Raw genomic sequence first — 18,499 nt, 5'->3', positions numbered from 1 at the left:
TTATGCAAAAGACAGGCATTTTATTGCTTCTGAAAAACCTCCAGTTATCACTTTCCACACTGCATCCTTGAGCTCCTGGTTCCTCATGCTGTAGATGAGGGGGTTCAGTGTGGAAGGCACCACCGAGTATAGAACTGCCAGCAAAAGTTTCAGGGAGGGGGAGGACATGAAGGGGGGCTTGAGGCAGGCAAATATTGCAGTGGTGATGAAAAGAGAGACCACGGCCAGGTGAGGGAGGCACATGGAAAAGACTTTGTGCCATCCCTGCTCAGAGGGGATCCTCAGGACAGCCCTGAAGATCTGCACATAGGACAGCACAAGGAAAACAAAACACACAAATGCTAAAACAGCACTAAGCATAAGAAGCCGAACCTCTCTGAGGTAGGCATCTGAGCAGGAGAGCTTGAGGATCTGGGGAATTTCACAGAAGAACTGGTCCAGGGCATTGCCTTGGCAGAGGGGGAGGGAAAACGTGTTGGCAGTGTGCAGCACAGCATAGAGAAAAGTACTGCCCCAGGCAGCTGCTGCCATGTTGACGCAAGTTCTGTTGGCCATTATTGTCCCATAGTGCAGGGGTTTGCAGATGGCAACGTAGCGATCGTAGGCTATAATGGTGAGAACATAAAACTCTGCTGAGATGAAAAAGAAAAAGAAAAAAAACTGAGCAGCACAACCTGCTTAGGAAATGGCCCTGGTGTCCCAGAGGGAATTGGCCATGGCTTTGAGGACAGTAGTGGTAATAGTGCCCACGTCTAGGAGGGCGCGGTTGAGGAGGAAGAAGTACGAGTGTGGAGGCGGTGGTCGCAGGCTACGGCTGTGAGGATGAGGCCGTTGCCCAGGAGGGCAGCCAGGTAGATGCCCAGGAAGAGCCCGAAGTGCAGGAGCTGCAGCTCGCGTGTGTCTGCGAATGGCAGGAGGAGGAACTCTGTGGGGAAGGTGCTGTTGGACATTTGCTGCCTCCGGGCATGGTTGGCTGTCCATGGAGGAAAACACACAGACAGTCAGGACAGGGTTTCTAAGCATGAATCCACTCCGTTTCTCACTGACCCCTTGCACACTCACTTCCATTCTCAAATGATCAGGATGGCATACTTCCAGCTCCTCAGCTAGCACTCTGCCCTGTGCTGGGTGAGTGCACTCTAAGGAAGAAAATTCCCTGCCTGGGGACTCCTTCACAGGATGCTGAGTGCCAATATCTGCTGCTCAGCTGAACCCCATCTTGCTGCCCCAGAGAGCTGACATACCCAAGAGCCGCAGTGTAAGAGAAAGAGGAACACAGAGGGGTGGAGGGAAAAGAACAAGCAGCATGACTGAGAGAGGGGAGGGACAGATGAGCAAGCAGAAAGGGGTCACCCTGCCCAGCCGTGTCTGCTGCTTGCCAGGCAGCACCATGGCAGAACAGTGGCTCTCAGTCCTTTGCTAGGCAGTTGGACAGGGCACATAACTGTAGAGGCAGACCTTCCTTCTTCTGGGGCTCTGGCTACCCAGGAGGCAGCTCCTGCCTGGGTCCCTGCAAGCTAGGAGGGCAAAGGCTCTGCAGGGTGGGAGAGGAGACCTGAGTGGGGTTGCTCAGGGAGTTGCACCTCTGCAGCAGGGTTTCCCTTTGCAGGTCCCTTTCTCCCTGCCCATTTCTGCTGCCTGCAGCCGTTCCTACCAGGAGCTGCTTCTCTGTCCCCATGTCTGTGCCCTGCCAGTGCTTCCAGACCCCATCCCATCTGCTGTGTGCCTAGTTCTGCCCTGCACCCTCTCAGTGTGTGCAGGTGCTGAAGAGCAGGTTACACAAGCCCTGATGAAACTGGGAAGGTGATGCTGCTGCCTTCTGAAGGCTTGCGGGTACTGAAGGCACTTTCTGAGGTTCCTCATAAAATTTGAGGTGACAGAAACTCAAAGTCTTCTCCACTCTGTACAGCTCTGTTTCCATTCCCATCCTGATAAACCAAAGAGAGGTGAAAGTGCAGTTTCAGGAAAGCCCAGACCACAGCAGGCAGCCTTAGCCTTGACCTTCCTTCTGAAGAGTCCCCTCTGACATGGTCTGGGGGTGTTGTGGAGCTGTGAGTAGCCTGCCCCATGTAGCAGCCCCCTGCCAGCAGCAGGACCCTGCCCTGCCCTGCTCTGCTGGGGGGACTCCTTCCACCCACTGCTTCTCCCCACAGCTTCTCCCCACAGCGCCCTGGGCAGCTCCCCGGGCAGGCTGAGTGCTGAGCCTGGCAGGCGGCAGAGGCCCTGCCCTGGCACACAGCCCCTGGGGCACAGCAGGCGACCCTGCTCTGCACCACAGCCCTGGCCACCCCTGCTTGCACCCCAGCTGCACAGCCTGCAGCCAGCCCTGCGAGAAGGAACCCTCATCTCCTGTAACTCTGACAGCTTTGGCAGATAAAACTGGTCTGCTCTGGAACTTGTATTCTCCTCTTATTAAAAAAAAAAACTCTAAGAGTTCTCCTGAAAGCTCCCATAGGCTGTGGGATTTGCCTGCAAATCTGGAGATGGCAACAGGAACAAGAGCTGTGCTGCCCTGCAGCCAGACACTTACCCTGTTCAGGGCTGCAAAGATTTCCCCCGCAGTGAGCTCTCAGCATCCCCCTTCCACACTGCCTTTAACATCTCCCTCCCTCCTCTCAGCCGCCCTTGTCCCCTGCAGGCAGTGCCCCCAGCCCTGCTGCGCTGTGCAGAGGAGCTGCTCGTGGGCAGAGCTGTCTCTCTGCAGCGCTGCCCGCTTGCCAGGAGCTCCCCTTGGGCCCAGGAGCCTGGCCCAGCTCAGCAGCACAGCTCCAGCTCAGCGCCTCTCTGTCTCTCCCCTCTCCTTTGTCCCCTGAGATGTCCCTGGGCCTCCAGGGGAATCAACTTTGAAACACACTGAAGTAATCACTGATGTTCCTTCCCTCAACTGCTGAAGGAATCTCATTTCCAGCACCGTCCTTCCTCATTTCAGAAAATGGATGAGGTCCAAGGATCACCTTTCCATGCCCTGTTTTTAGGCAGGATAGTCATGCAAGGACAGGAAGGGATCTTCCTTCCCCCTGCTGAGGGAAGGGTTTCAGCTGAGTCAACCAAGGCATCTCCTTCTTTGTTTGCTGTCCAGAGGCTAGAAGGGGGCTCAGCTCTCTCCCATGCCTCCCACAACCCACAGGAGTTGGGATTCCTCTTGCTTTGGCTCAGGTTGGCACAAACCAGGCTTCTGCATGTCAGCTGTTTGTGTCATCTCCCAAAACCTTGAATGGAGACAGAGGCCAGGAGAGAGCTGCTCAGATGCAGACACCTTCTGACACTGGAGGTATTGTTCAAAGACATTTCAGGTATCAGCACACTCTGTTGGATTAATTGTGGGAGTCAAGGAATATCTGGGGGCATCATTTTTAAGTGTAAGGAGATTTCATCTCAGAAACGGAAATGACAGCAGATGCCTACATTTAGGACCACTGAATCTTTTTACTGGCCATTAGTATTTTCTGAGCAGCCCACACCGCTTGCACTGGAAAAAAAAAAAAAAAAAAAAAAAAAAAGTGGGGTCACATACCATAAGGACAGCTCTCTTCCCTGTCAACTATGTTTACAATATCTCCATTACTGCTTAATGGCAGTGGCCTCAAGGATATTTCCATATTGCCTAACCCAATTCAGGGCAGGTTCTGGATTTTGTTATGGCCAAATACAGGCCTGGAGTGCTACATCAGATGCCAAGACTCTCACACAGAACTACCTGTGGCTGGTAGGGCCGCATTGGTCCTGGGCAGGAAAACCATCCCCATCCAGAGTGAATGTGTGGCAGAAACCCAATACAGGAATTGCAGGCAGAGTCAAAGACTTTGTGCAAATGAGTGAGTGCTGTCCCTGTGGTGTGGCAAGGTCTGTTCCTTCTCTACCCAGTAGAAGCAGGCAGCCCATGAAGAGGAAGCACATCACTCTGGAGTCCCCACTTATGTGCCTACATTCTCAGCTGCTGTTTGCTCCCTCCCCCCAACTTTTACTCAGCCCCTTGATGTCAAGGAACAAGCCAACAATTTTCACAGAGTGCCTGTCAGCAGCACCTGGGTGTTCCTGGAGATCAGTTTCACCTCTGCCACAGGCCTTCAGGGGCTGCAGAGACACACCTGGCAGCAAACCTTTTTCCTTCCAGGGCTGCCCAGGCCATCCCAGCTCTGATTCTCTCTGTCCTTGGGGACAGCAGGGTTTGCTCTCTCTGTTCTCATCTCGTTTCTTCCATGTATTTCCACCTGCTGTCCATTCTACCAAGTCTTTGGCTTCAAACAAAGCCTTTGCACATGCAGGGTCTTGGACATTTGTTACCTGGCTTCCCAAAGGAAAAGTCACAGCTTGCCCTGGTGCCACAACTGTGATGCTACAACACCAAGGTGCACCAATGCCCTCAGCCACAGACCAGAAGGAGCTGTTGCCTGTGCTTTTCGACAAGGGTGCCAAGACAGCAACACTCTTCACCACCAGTGAAAGGTCATGAAGGTGGCGTGGACTCCCTGAGGACTGGATAAAAGCAAAAATTACATGCAGCTTTCCAGAAGGTCCACAAGATCAGCTGGGGAGCTAAAGCTTGCTTAGCATTACTTTGGTAGAGGAGCCTGTTCCAGAGCGTGTCCTCTTGGATCTCATTGCTGGCAGTCTGAAGAAGAAGGTGACTGAAAGTGAGGGTAGATCATAGCTGACCACCCTCATTATTTCCTAGGATGAAATGACCACATCTGTGGGTGAAACTAGAGCAGTGACTCTCATTTACCAGGATTCCAGCAAGGTTTTCAATACAATCCACCACAGCAATCTCTTTTCCAATAAGAAGCAGGTTGGAGGGATAGGCCAATTGAAACTCTGTGATATCCAACAAGGACAAATCCAAAGTTGTGCCTCTGAGGTGGACAAGTTCCCTACAGTGGCACAGGTAAGGGCTTGTATAGCTTTATATTATAGAATCTAAATGGATCATGACAAATTCAATCAAATGGTATAGAATAGTTCATTTGTAAGGGATCTTCAAAAGTCATCCAGTTCAACTGCCTGACCTTTCCAGGGCTAACCAAAAGTTAGAAACTATGTATGAGAGTATTGTCCAAATGCCTGTTCAACACTGACAGGCCTGGGACATCAACCAGGTCTCTAGGAAAGCCTGTTCCTGTGTTTGATCAACCTCACAGAAGAGAAATGTTTCCTAACGTCCAGTGTGATCCTCCCCTGGTGCAGCTTTGTACCATTCCCATGCATCCTGTCATCAGTTTTCATGGATATGAGACTGGCACCTCCCTTTCCACTTCCCCTTCTCAGGAAGTTGTCAAGAGCAATGAGGCCTTCTGTCTGCCTTCTTTTCTCCAGACTAGACAGCCCAAGTGTCCTCAGGCTCTCCTCACAGGACATGCCTTCCAGCCTTTTGACCAGCTTTGTTGTCCTCCTCTGGATGCTTCCAAGTCCACATCTTTCTTCTGTTGTGGAGCCCAGAACTGTGTACATGATTCAAGGGGAGGCCTCACCAACGCTGAATATAGCAGAAGACTCACCTCTTTGACCATCTGGCTGTGCTGTGCTTAATGTATCCCAAGATGTGTTTTGCCCTCTTGGCTGCCAGGGCACTCTGCTGGCTATGTTGAGCCTGCTGTCAACCAGCACCCCCAGAGCCCTTTCTTCTGAGCTGCTCTCCAGCCACTTGTCTCCCAGCCTGTGCTGGACCTGTGTCCAGCACTACTCGATAATTTCTTGACTCTCTGAGGCGCTCAGCTCCAGGAGGACATGTTCCACAGCACAGCAGGGGATTACGGCCTACAAGAGGATTTCCTGAGTTTGGGCAGCCCCAGGGGCATGCAGAGACCTGCCTGGAGGTGGCAGCTCTTGCCAGAGTGGCTGACAAAGCATGGGAAGAGCCAGCATTGATGGCGGCCACCCCCCACCTCCACGAGTGCCAGTGACCAGGAGCATGGCCAACAATGTAGGGAAACAGAATTGGCCTGGCCTGGTGCTGCCATTGGTGCAGCCATTGGCTTGGGAGGAGCAGGGAGGGCACCCAGTGAGGGAGGACCATCCCACAGCAAAGGGTGGGAGGCACCAGGTACACCTGCACCCTGCACCTGGGCCTGCACAGGATAAAGGCATGCACCCCACTGATCCTCAAGGCAGGACGGTGGCCACTCATCTCCGGGCAGCGGCCGCAGCTCCAGCTGGGCCATCAGCACTGCCTGCCCCAGCGGTGGCCGTTGCCTCCACCCAGACAGAGCTGCCGAGGTGTGAGGCTGCCATGCAGATCTCAGTCTGCTGGAAATGCCCAGGCCTTTCCCCTGTGGCAGGGGCAGGCAGCAGACCTGCCTGCCAAAGGTGTGCCCAGCTGGAGGACCTCCTGCAGCAGGGGGCCAAGCTGCAGGAGGCAGGGAGAAGGCTGCGTAGCAGCAAGGAGGCTGATGAGGAGTTGGACAGCTGGATCCTGCACAGTCTGCAGGGCACCAACAGCCCACAGCCAAGCAGCCCAAAACTCCCTCACTGCACTCACAGAAGGGAGGGGGGCCAGTATCACTGGAGGATGGAAGGTGGCAACGACAAGGGAAGAAGAGTCTTCCCCCAAAGCCTGAGGTGCCCTTACAGAACGCGTCACCCCTCTGTTGATGGAAAAGGAAAGACCTGCGGCAGGGGGCTGGAGCTGGGTTAGACACACCGGTCTGTTCCCCACTTAATGGTTGGGGCAATCCCAAGCACAAACACAGGCCAGAAAGAATGGATTGAGAGCAGCCCTGAGGAGAAGGACCTGGGGGTGCTGGTTGAGGAGAAGCTCAACATGAGACTGTAATGTCCACTTGGAGCCCAAAAAGCCTACAATATCCTGGGCTGCATCAAAAGCAGAGTGACCAGCAGGCTGAGGGAGGTGATTCTCCCTCTCTACTCTGCTCTTGTGAGCCCCCACCTGGAGTTCTGCATCCAGCTCTGGGGCCCCAGCACAATAGACACATAAGATTTCAGACATAGGACTTATGGAGTGGGACCAGAGCAGAGCCACAGAAAGAATCAGTGGAGTGGAACACCTCTCCTGTGAAGGCAGGCTGAGCCAGTTGGGTCTGCTGAGCCTAGAGAACAGAAGACTCTGAGGGGAACCTTCTTCTTGCCTTCCTGTACTTAAAGGGAATTTACAAGAAAGATGGGGAGAGACTCTTTCCAACTCCAACTAATTTGTCATTCAGTCTTTCTGTAATGTCTTGCAATGTTCCTGAGAACTTTTCTGTAGTATCATTGCACCAGCTGTACTCCAGGTTCCCAAGGGGAGAGACTCATTTTGAGAATTACCCCACTCACCAGGTAACCTTGAGGACCGTGGATTACAGGCACCAGCAAGGCCTCAAAACACAGGATTGTCATGCACTCTAACTCCACAGTCCGGCCCCTTCTTTCCTGAGTCAGAAGGGATCTCTGGAGGTGTCCACTACCATCTTCTTCTCTGAGCAGTGATAGCTCTACAGGTAGATCAGGTTAGTCAGTGCTTTCTGCAGTTGGGTATTGAAAATCTCTGGGCCCATGACCCAGTGCTGATCCACTGTCTTGGTGGCTGTTCCCCCACTACAGACACTGATGCCAGCGGAAGGATGGAGCTGGTCAAATTTCAAAAATCAGCTCCCCTTGGGCAGTGGGAAATGGCCATCTCTGTGCTCCCCACATGTGATCCCCAAGCTGGTGGTGCTGTTGTGCAGAACAAATGGGCTGTGGTGCTGTGCCAGACAGAGGTACTTCACGAAAGGGGAAATGAATCACTCCCCAACTTCCCTTCCCTCTGCCCCCTAGGTGCCCACTCTCTTCTCCGAGACTGCAGAGTCGCAGGTTCTCTGTGAATACCTGGCTTTAGTTCTTTCCCTGTGGCTGCGCTCACAGTGGGAGATCTCTCACATTCATGGGGGATGCAGTCACTGCCCACCCCAGGCTCAGCTATCCCTGGAGGTACCCTGGGCTCTGCAGGCAGCTCCAGATTCCCCTCCTGAAGGACATCATCTACGGGCCACGTGTGGGAACAGCCCTGGCTACGTAATGCAGTGACCATTTGCTGCCTTTGCTGTGAGCAGACAGCCATGGGTGAGTCTTAAATCTAGCCCTTGATCTCTGACAGGTCACAATGCACCAATGAGCCATTCCCTCCTAAACTGAAGGAGGAACAGATCCTTGTGGAGAGCAATTCTTTAGGCCTATTCTTGACACTGTTTTTTGGGGGGAAGGAAATCCCAACCTTCAGGCATTGCACTGGGGTAATGCCATTTTATTACAGAGATGCTAGTAGAGATTTTTCACCGACTCACAGTGTTAAATGCACATTTATAAGGCCTCCATACGGGACAGAAGAAGTTCATTCATTCACAGCAGTGGGGGGAATCCAAATATTTATGTACAAATGCAAGGAATAGGAGCAGTAATAATGACCAAAGAAAAAGGAAAAATATATTTATATATATATTATAATAATGAGAACAAACAAAACAGAAGCTTGGAAGGCGATGTACTTATATACATTATTGGAGAGTGAAGGGATATTTATAAGTACTGAAAAACATCCCCCAAATCTGTCTCCTAACTGCAGCCTTGAGCTCCCTGTTTTGCATGCTGTAGATGAGGGGGTTCACTGCTGGGGGCACCACCGAGTACACAACTGCCAGCAAAAGGTTGAGGGATGGAGAAGAGATGGAGGGGGGCTTCAGGTAGGCAAATATGACAGTGCTGATGAACAGGGAGACCACAGCCAGGTGAGGGAGGCATGTGGAAAAGGCTTTGTGCCGGCCCTGCATCGAGGGGATCCTCAGCACAGCCCTGAAGATCTGCACATAAGACAGCACAAGGAAAACAAAACACCCAAATAATAAACAGGCACTAATCACAACAAGCCCAACTTCTCTGAGGTAGGCATCTGAGCAGGAGAGCTTGAGGATCTGGGGAAGTTCACAGAAGAACTGGTCCAGGGCATTGCCTTGGCAGAGGGGGAGGGAAAAGGTATTGGCAGTGTGCAGCACAGCATAGAGAAAAGTACTGCCCCAGGCAGCTGCTGCCATGTTGACACAAGTTCTGCTGGCCATTATTGTCCCATAGTGCAGGGGTTTGCAGATGGCAACGTAGCGGTCATAGGCCATGATGATGAGAAGATAAAACTCTGCTGCGACAAAGAGAATAAAGAAAAAGACCTGGGTAGCACAGCCTGCATAGGAAATGGTAGTGGTATCCCAGAGGGAATTGGCCATGGCTTTGGGAACAGTGGTGGTAATGGTGCCTATGTCGAGGAGGGCGAGGTTGAGGAGAAAGAAGTACATGGGGGTGTGGAGGCGGTGATCGCAGGCTACGGCTGTGAGGATGAGGCCGTTGCCCAGGAGGGCAGCCAGGTAGATGCCCAGGAAGAGCCCGAAGTGCAGGAGCTGCAGCTCGCGTGTGTCTGCGAATGGCAGGAGGAGGAACTCATTGGGGAAGCTGCTGTTGGGCATTTGCTGCCTCCGGGCAGGGTTGCCTGTCCATGGAGGAAAAAAACAGAGACAAGTTAGAGAGACTATTTTCAGCAAAATTCATGTTTTCTCCCACAGAATTTACCCTTCCCTGAGATGAATGAGGAATGAGTGAGCTCCTTCTTCAACTCTCCCAACTGGATGACAGCGTGCCTGACAGTTTAATATGAAGCTCGGGCACCTTGTTCTCAAGAAGACACCCTCAGGGCAGGGCCCCAACAGACTCTATCAGAACAGAAGCTTACACCCACCTGCACCCCAGACAAAGAGAGTAGGAGAACCGCAGACAGGTGGAGAAATAAGAAAGAATACCAAAATTCTCCAAACAGCTGACAGAGAGAAAGGCTGATAGGCATGCAGGGAAACCTTCAGGTTACCAAGCTTGCATGCCACCTATGGAAGTGACACTGCAGGGCAGGTTCTCTTACAATACTGATCACTGGGTATCACCTTGCAGGACACAGGCTCCTCTCCTCTTCTGGAGGTCCAGCTGAGGAGCAGGTGGCTCATGCCCTAAAGCCCCTGAGGGCAGAAGCTGTGCTGGGTGGCAGAGGAGAGCAGGGGGTTGCTGCAGAGAAGGTGCCTGCACTGCAGACCTGGCAGGGAGTGCCTGAATCCCCCCTCCCCTGGTGTTTCAGGCAGCAGCTCCCTCTCCCTCCCTGCCCAGGTCTCTGCTGCCTGGAGCTGTACCTGCTGGCAGCTGCTTCCCTGTCCCCACATCTCCTCGCTGCCATTGCTCACAGACCCCGTCCCACCCGCTGTGTGCTCAGCTCTGCCCTGCAGACACCTCTTGTCCGAGAGCACTTTTCAGGGACAACTCCCCATGTTCAGTGGCTAAGGAACAGCTCTGACCTAACAGGGGGTAACTAGAACTGGTGACTCAGTGTCTTCATAATAATATAGAAATAAATTCCCATCTCCTACTGCCACCCAGCAAAGCAAGAGGAGAGATTGCAAAATATAAAATGCTACCCTTCAAGTATCCCTTGCTCTGACCTCTAAGTTGAGGAGTCCACTCTGAGCTGTTCTGGGGGTGCTGTAGATCTATGAGCAGCCTGCCCCACACAGCGGCCTCTGGGCACCAGCAGGACTCTGCCCTGCCCCGTTCTGCCTTGCTCCAGGGACTCCTTCCACCCACAGCTTCTCCCTGCAGCACCCTGGGCAGCTCCCCGGGCAGGCTGAGTGCTGAGCCTGGCAGGCGGCAGAGGCCCTGCCCCGGCACACAGCCCCTGGGGCACAGCAGGGACCCTGCTCTGCACCACAGCCCCGGCCACCCATGCCTGCACCCCAGCTGCACAGCCTGCAGCCAGCCACATGAGAAAGAACCCTCACGTCCTGTCCTTCTGTCAGCTTTGGAAGTAATCCTTGTTCTGGAACTTGTCATTCTCCTCTTATTCAAAAAAACTCTGAGAGTTCTCCTGAAAGCTCCCATAGGCTGTGGGATTTGCCTGCAAATCTGGAGATGGCATCAGGAACTAGAGCTGCCTTGCCCTGCAGCCAGACACTTCCCCTGTTCAGGGCTGCAAAGATTTCTCCCGCAGTGAGCTCTCAGCAGCCCCCCTCCACACTGCCTTTAACATCTCCCTCCCTTCTCTCAGCCGCCCTTGTCCCCTGCAGGCAGTGCCCCCAGCCCTGCTGCGCTGTGCAGAGGAGCTGCTCCTGGGCAGAGCTGTCTCTCTGCAGTGCTGCCTGCTTGCCAGGAGCTCCCCTTGGGCCCAGGAGCCTGGCCCTGCTCAGCTGCAGAGGGAGCTCTTCCCCTGGGTCTCCAAGTGAATCGACTTTGAAACAGACTGAAGCAGTCACTGTGTTTTCTTCTGAGCTGGGGATGGACACTTACTTCCAGTGGTGTCTTTTCCCCTAATTGAAAATAAGAGTTTGGCATGAGAATTATCTTTTCTTGTCCCACTGTGAGATCGGACACCCACAAAGTGACAGGCAGGCTGCATCCCATCACTTCCAAGCACTTGTTGATGCTCAGGGAGATGAAATTTTTCATAGAAACTGAAATCCCTCTGTCTACATAAGCTACACAACCAATTGCTGGCCTGCAGGATCACCATATCATAGAATGCTTTGGGTCTGGAGGGACCTTAAAGACCATCTAGTTCCAACCCCCCTGCCATGGGCAAGGGCACTGGCCACTAGACGTGGCTGCTCAAGGTCCCATCCACCCTGACCTTGAACACTACCAGGGGGGAGGAGGCATCCACCACTTCTCTGAGCAACCTGTTCCAGTGACTCATTTTTGTTTTTTCTTTTTTAAACTGTTGCCCCTTTTCCTGCTGCTACACTCCCTGATAAAGAGTCTCTCCCCATCTCCTGTTTATCTCCCCCTGTTCTCTTAAGGAGGAGGAAGGAGAGAGTGGCTGTGTGTGTGTGGTGCTTGGCTACTTCCTGGGGATAAACCACAACGCATCCAGGGACACAAACCTGACCGACAAGTGATAAAGGAGGCAGTGAAGGGAAGCAGACCTTGTCAGTCACACTGACTGGTGAGAGCATGGGAGACTGAGAAAATGTTTCTTCCAGCAAGGTTATCTGTCCAGGAACCTTGTCATTTGGGAAACCAAGGGAAAGGAGGGAATATTGGTAACAGGGGATGTCCTATGAGGAGAGGCTGAGGACACTTTGGGTTGTCTAGTCTGGAGAAAAGAAGGCTGAGGAGCGACCTCATTGCTCTCAGCCACTGTCTTAGGAGGGCAAGTGGAGAGGGAGGTGATGATCTTTTCTCCCTAGTAACTGATCACAGAGCATGTGGGAATGGCACGTAGATGCACCAGGGGATATTCAGAGTGGACAGCAGGAAATATTTTCTGTACTGTGAGGGTGGTCAAACACTGGAACAGGCTTCCTTGAGACCTGCTTGTAGTTCCAGGCCTGTCAGTGTTCAAGAAGCATTTGGACATTGCCCTCATTAATATGCTGTAGCTTTTGTTCAGCCCTGAAGAGGTCAGGCAGTTGGGCTAGATGATCTTTGAAGGTCCCTTCCAACTCTTCTCTCTCCTCTTCTCTTCTCTTCTCTTCTCTTCTCTTCTCTTCTCTTCTCTTCTCTTCTCTTCTCTTCTCTTCTCTTCTCTTCTCTTCTCTTCTCTTCTCTCCTCTCCTCTCCTCTCCTCTCCTCTCCTCTCCTCTCCTCTCCTCTCCTCTCCTCTCCTCTCCTCTCCTCTCCTCTCCTCTCCTCTTACTACACACATGGGCAGGTCCCATTTATGTACTGGAAGGCTACACTAATTTCTCACGGAGTCTTGTCTTTTCATGACTAAGCAATCCCAACTCTCTCAGCCACTCTTCACAGGAGGTGCATTTGGTGTGCATGGCATGCTTTTGGTAGTGGGGTGGTGGGCTGCACAGGGTGCAGGATGGTGAGAAATATCAATTTGATCACTTTGGGTCAGCTCTTCTGGCTGTGTCCCATCACAGTGTCTTGCACACTCTCAACCCACATGTCACGGGGGGCACTATGAGAAACAGAAACCCTTGATGCTGTGCTTACATGGGTCAGCACTAAGTGAACATCTAATATCTAATCTAAAACTACCCTCTTTTCGTTTTATAGCCATTGCCCCTTGTCCTGTCACTAAATTCCCTGATAAAGTGTCCCTCCCCAGCTTTCCTGTAGGCCCCTTTTAGGTACTGGAAGGTTGCTGTAAGGTCTCCTCAGGGCCTTCTCCTTTCCATCCTGAGAAACCCCAATTCTCCCAGCCTCTCTTCATAACAGACCTGCTCCAGCCCTCTGAATGATTTTGTGGCCCTGTTCTGGACCTGCTCTACTAAGCTGATATGTCTTTTATGCTGAACTGAGACATAAATTAAAAGATAGGCATTTATTGAGCTGTTGAAGAAACACTAAAAAATTCTGTATTTTTCTTTTATTCGTGGTGTGAGGAATATTGGGTAATATTGCATCTTCCTTTGCAACTAATGGTTACACTTGATGAAACATGGTTTTCCTACAAATGGCTAAACTTCTGTTCGTCAATGGCAAATAGTGAATAATGAGTTCTTTTTATTATTTTATTTTATTTTATTTTATTTTATTTTATTTTATTTTACTTTGCATGTGTTCACAGCTCTTGCTTTACTTATTAAACTGTCTTTATCTCAGCCCACAAGGTTTCTCACTTTTAGACCCACCGGGTGGGAGGACCAAGCTAGCTGTTGTGTGGTGCTTAGCTACTTCCAGGTTAATCCACAACAAAACCTTACTGAAGTCAGAGTAGATCTATATCCACTGCTCTGCCCTCATATGCCAGGCCAGTCATTTCATCATGGATATTTCATGCCCAAATTGATTAAATGTGGCTTCCCCTACCTGAAGATGTCCCAACTGCTCCGGATGATCTTCTTGTCCTACCAGAGCCTGGAAATGGGTTCCAGGAGGAGCTGCTCTATCGCCTTTCCAGGGATGGAGTGGAGCCTGAAAACCCCGTACTCATCCTGAGCTTACCATGAACCATATCCCCCAGATCCCGTTCTGCAGGGTTATGCTCCATCCACTTGTCTCCCAATTTATATGTACATCCAGGAATACATGGTCTGATGTGCAGAATCTGGCATTAGTTCTTGTTAAATGTTAAATGGTAGGCGATACATTTGGATGTATGGAGCTCCTCTATGTGACCTGTGAAATATTCCGTGAGCCCTTGTGGGTGCCAATCAGAGGAGGGGCCACTAAGGGTGCTATCATGGTGGGAGAGAAAGAACCTGCAGCCAGGGTGAGGAAGTGGACATAGTCATTGTTAAGCACCCCAAAGAAGTCTCTTGGTGTATGAGTCTGGGTCTCCCTGAAGGCTTTTTAACGTCCCTGCCATTTTCCAGAAGGGGAACAGAGCTGTGTGCAAACAGTCCAGGTGGTTTCTGGAGCATCTTGGGATAGCTTCTTGGTCCAGCTGCCAGATGGGCCAACAGAGGTAATACAAACCTGGATCTGATAGCTGCATGCCAGAAAGAGCTGGTCAGGGATGTGATGATCCGTGTCAGCCCTGGCTGTCATGACCCTGAAATTGTGGGGTCCCAGATCCCAAGGGGTGTGAGGAAGGAAATAAAAGACTTTTACTGGGGATCCCAGGTGAGCAGCCCACAAGTGCAGAACAGTGGTTGGACACCCCATGAGTTCTGTGCAGGGCTGAGGAGGCAATGAGGCCCTGGGGCTGGTGTCCTCTCGTGGTCGTCAATGGAAGAGATGGCAGCCCTACATAGCTGAGAGGACAAGGACCTCAGGTCTGTTGGTGGAGGTCCCAGCCATACCAGAACCCTCAGCTATTCCCACCACAAGCTGTCCAATGCTTTTGCATGTCTGTGCTTGTTTCTCTGCAGATAACTCATGTCACTTCAGAATAAGTGATAATACACCTTTCTCCATTAATTTTCTCCCAGTTTTGGGAAGGAGAGAGAGATGTTATAGGGAAGGTTTATATTATTTAGCTAACTGCCAAGGGACAGCTCCCAGGTTAGTGACGAGGCACAAAGGAAGGCAACATTTTTAGGCAGTATACACTGACAAAATGCCAATGCCTATATTCCCAATCTCTGAAGTCCTAATGAATGCTAACCTGGACATCCTCTGGCACCTCAAATGTCAAATGGTATTTGCATTTGAACAACTCACTGCTCTTCTCTGTCTCCTGTAATTACTGTGGGAGCTTAGCCTAGAGTATTTTGTACATATCTGAACAGAGGCAAGAGAAATCCAAAATTGCGTGGGTTTTTGGCTGATATGGCAGGTTCTGGGCCCCATTTCAGCCCTAGGTCATTGAACTCAGAATGAGATGCATCAGTTGACTCACTGTGATCACTTCCCTCAGCTTGGGAAAATGTGATTCCTGTCAGTCACATTCTGGGTGTCTTACCTAAAAGTGGAAGAGGACAAGGTGATTCTTTGATGAAACTTCTCCTGATAGGAGAAATGACACTGCTGGAAGTAAGTGTCTCTCCCCAGCTGAGAGAGGGAACATCAGTGATTGCTTCAGCCTGATTCAAAATCAGTTCCCTGGAGTTCCCTCGTGTCAAGAGCTCCCTGTGCTGCTGAGCTGGGCCGGGCTCCTGGGCCCAATGGGAGCTCCTGGCAAGCGGGCAGTGCTGCAGAGAGACAGCTCTGCCCACGAGCAGCTCCTCTGCACAGCGCAGCAGGGCTGGGGGCACTACCTGCAGGGGACAAGGGCGGCTGAGAGAAGGGAGGGAGACGTTAAAGGCAGTGTGGAAGGGGGATGCTGAGAGCTCACTGCGGGAGAAATCTTCACAGCTGTAACATGGAGCTCTAACATGGTAAGGGTCTGTGAGAGAGCAGGCAGATGCAGTATCCCAGAGGGTTCTTCTATAGCTGCCACTTCCCATGGCCGATAGGACAAGTCACAGGGGCTTGATGGCTTCTACAGTGTGGAGGACAAGGATGTTCCCTGGATCAATAATTATGTACCTAAGCTGTCAGAAGGACAGGACATGAGGGTTCCTTCTCACACAGCTGGCCGCAGGCTGTGCAGCCATGGTGCAGGCAGGGGTGGCCAGGGCTGTGGTGCAGAGCGGGGTCCCTGCTGTGCCCCAGGGGCTGTGTGCCGGGGCAGGGCCTCTGCCGCCTGCCAGGCTCAGCACTCAGCCTGCCCAGGGAGCTGCCCAGGGCGCTGCAGGGAGAAGCTGTGGGTGGAAGGAGCCCCCACAGAAGGGCAGGGCAGGGCAGGGCAGGGTCCTGCTGATGGTGGGAGTCTACTTCCTGGGTGTCCTGGTTTCAGCTAGGATAGAGTTAATTTTCCTCCTAGTAGCTTGTAGGGTGCTATGTTTTGGATTAGGATGAGAACAGTGTTGATAACACACTGATGTTTTAATTGTTGCAGAGCAGTGCTTTCATTAAGCCAAGGACTTTTCAGCTTCTTGCTCTGCCCTGCCAGCGGGTAGGCTAGGGATGCAGCAGGAGCTGGGAGGGGACAGAGCCAGGACAGCTGACCCAGACAGGCCAAAGGGGTATTGCATACCATCTGACGTCACGCTAAACAATATATAGGGGTGGCTAGCCCGGGGGGGGGGGGGCTGGTTGCTCAGGGATAGGCTGGGCATTGGTCAGTGGGTACAGCATTGTACATCACTTGTTTTGTACACATTATTATTAGTAGTGCTATTATCATTATCATTATTATTATTATTTTCCCTGTCTTAATAAACTGTCTTTATCTCAACCCACAGGCTTCATTTTCCTGTTTCTCTCTCCCATCCCAGAGAGGGAGGGGGCAGGATGAGCAAATAGCTGTGTGGTGCTTAGATGTCAGCCGGGTTAAACCACAGTACTGGGGAGGCTGCTCACAGCTCCACAGAACCCCCACAGCATCTCTGGGGATTCTATTGTCAAGGAAGACCAAGGCAGGGGCTACCTGAAGGGAAGGCACTCTCACAACTCTGCTTTCACTTTCCTGCCATGAGGGACAGTTATGAGGATGATAAGGAGTTATCAGGTTTTTAGAAGGGACTGAAGATCCTAGAACCTTACAGTGAAATAGATTTGTATGTTTGTGAAGAACCTTCTAATTTCCCTTAACACCTGTACAGATAGCACAGGCTATGTCAGCAAAATGGGCACCTGAGATCCATCTCTGGTGCACTTTACCAGATACTATGAGGCAGTACTGACTGCTCCTGAGTCCACCAAGGATCTACCTGGTCCCTATGGAACTCTTAGGCAGCAAAACCCAGATCTCCAGGAAGGAGTACATCCTCCTCACAAGTAAGTGACACTGTGTCTTTCTGAGGAACTTTCTTTTAAATATAAGTTAAGCTCAGAGAAGTCTAAATTGTCTCTGTCTGTTCCTCCACGGACAGGTCCACATGTGCAGAGGCAGCAAACGTCCAACAGCAGCTTCCCCACTGAGTTCCTCCTCCTGCCATTCGCAGACACACGCGAGCTGCAGCTCCTGCACTTTGGGCTCTTCCTGGGCATCTACCTGGCTGCCCTCCTGGGCAATGGCCTCATCCTCACAGCTGTAGCCTGCGACCACCGCCTCCACACCCCCATGTACTTCTTCCTCCTCAACCTTGCCCTCCTAGATGTGGGCACTATTTCCACCACTGTCCCCAAAGCCATGGCCAACTCCCTCTGGAACACCAGGGCCATTTCCTATGCAGATTGTGCTATCCAGCTCTTTATGTTTGTCGCATTTGTCACAGCAGAGTTTTGTCTTCTCACCATCATGGCCTATGATCGCTATGTTGCTATCTGTAAACCTCTGCACTACGGGACAATAATGGACAGCAGAACTTGTGTCTACATGGCAGCAGCTACCTGGGGCAGTACTTTTCTCTATGCTGTGCTGCACACTGCCAATACCTTTACCCTCCCCCTTTGCCAAGGTAATGCCCTGGACCAGTTCTTTTGTGAAATTCCACAGATCCTCAAGCTCTCCTGCTCTGATGCTTACCTCAGAGAAGTTGCGTTCATCATCTTTTGCTTTTGTTCAGGTGTTGCATGTTTTGCTTTCCTTGTGCTGTCCTATGTGCAGATCTTCAGGGCTCTGCTGAGGATCCCCTCAGAGCAGGGACGGCACAAAGCCTTTTCCACATGCCTCCCTCACCTGGCTGTTGTCTCCCTGTTCATCAGCAATATCATGTTTGCCTATTTGAAGCCCCTCTCCATCTCTTCCTCCTCCCTGAATCTTTTGCTGGCAGTTCTGTACTCGGTGGTGCCTCCAGCAGTGAACCCCCTCATCTATAGCATGAGGAACAAGGAGCTTAAGAATGCTGTTAGGAAACTCATTTGGGGGATGTTTTTCAGTACTCAGAAAGTTTCTTTTACTCTCCACAAATGAAAATTGTGTATCCGATTCCAGCTTGTTTTTTGCTTGTTTGTTTATTTGTTTGTTTTTATCATTATTAAGATTGTTTTTTTTTTTCCTTATTTCCATTTTTATTGCTTCGGCTCCTTGCATTCCCACATAAATGTTGGGATTTCTCCCACTGCAATTAATGAGTGAAACTGTTCTGTCTTATATGGATGCTTTATACATATACATGTAACAGTAAGTCAGTGAAGACTCTCTCATAGCACCTTTGTAATAAATGGGATAACCCAGGATATC

At 51.3% G+C, this 18,499-nt stretch overlaps 2 protein-coding genes across 2 annotated transcripts; one reads left to right on the top strand and one right to left on the bottom strand.

Annotated features, from left to right (window-relative positions):
* On the bottom strand, positions 1-9,155 carry LOC118260527 (olfactory receptor 14C36-like). Its single transcript, XM_050716757.1, has 3 exons — positions 8,501-9,155; positions 510-632; positions 1-134 (listed from the first exon to the last, which is right to left on the bottom strand). Exons 1-3 carry the CDS (start codon positions 9,078-9,080, stop codon positions 1-3), a joined length of 837 nt encoding a protein of 278 aa, XP_050572714.1. The 5' UTR covers positions 9,081-9,155.
* An 8,276-nt stretch (positions 9,156-17,431) lies between these two features.
* On the top strand, positions 17,432-18,229 carry LOC118260525 (olfactory receptor 14C36-like; the record flags this gene model as incomplete). Its single annotated transcript, XM_035570850.2, has 1 exon — positions 17,432-18,229. A coding segment is annotated over one exon (798 nt), but the record flags the coding sequence as incomplete, so codon positions are not given.
* Positions 18,230-18,499: the final 270 nt, after the last annotated feature.

Source organism: Cygnus atratus, unplaced genomic scaffold, assembly GCF_013377495.2.
Source record: "Cygnus atratus isolate AKBS03 ecotype Queensland, Australia unplaced genomic scaffold, CAtr_DNAZoo_HiC_assembly HiC_scaffold_34, whole genome shotgun sequence".
Classification (NCBI taxonomy): Eukaryota; Metazoa; Chordata; class Aves; order Anseriformes; family Anatidae; genus Cygnus; species Cygnus atratus.
This window is presented reverse-complemented; position numbering and strand designations above follow the sequence as displayed.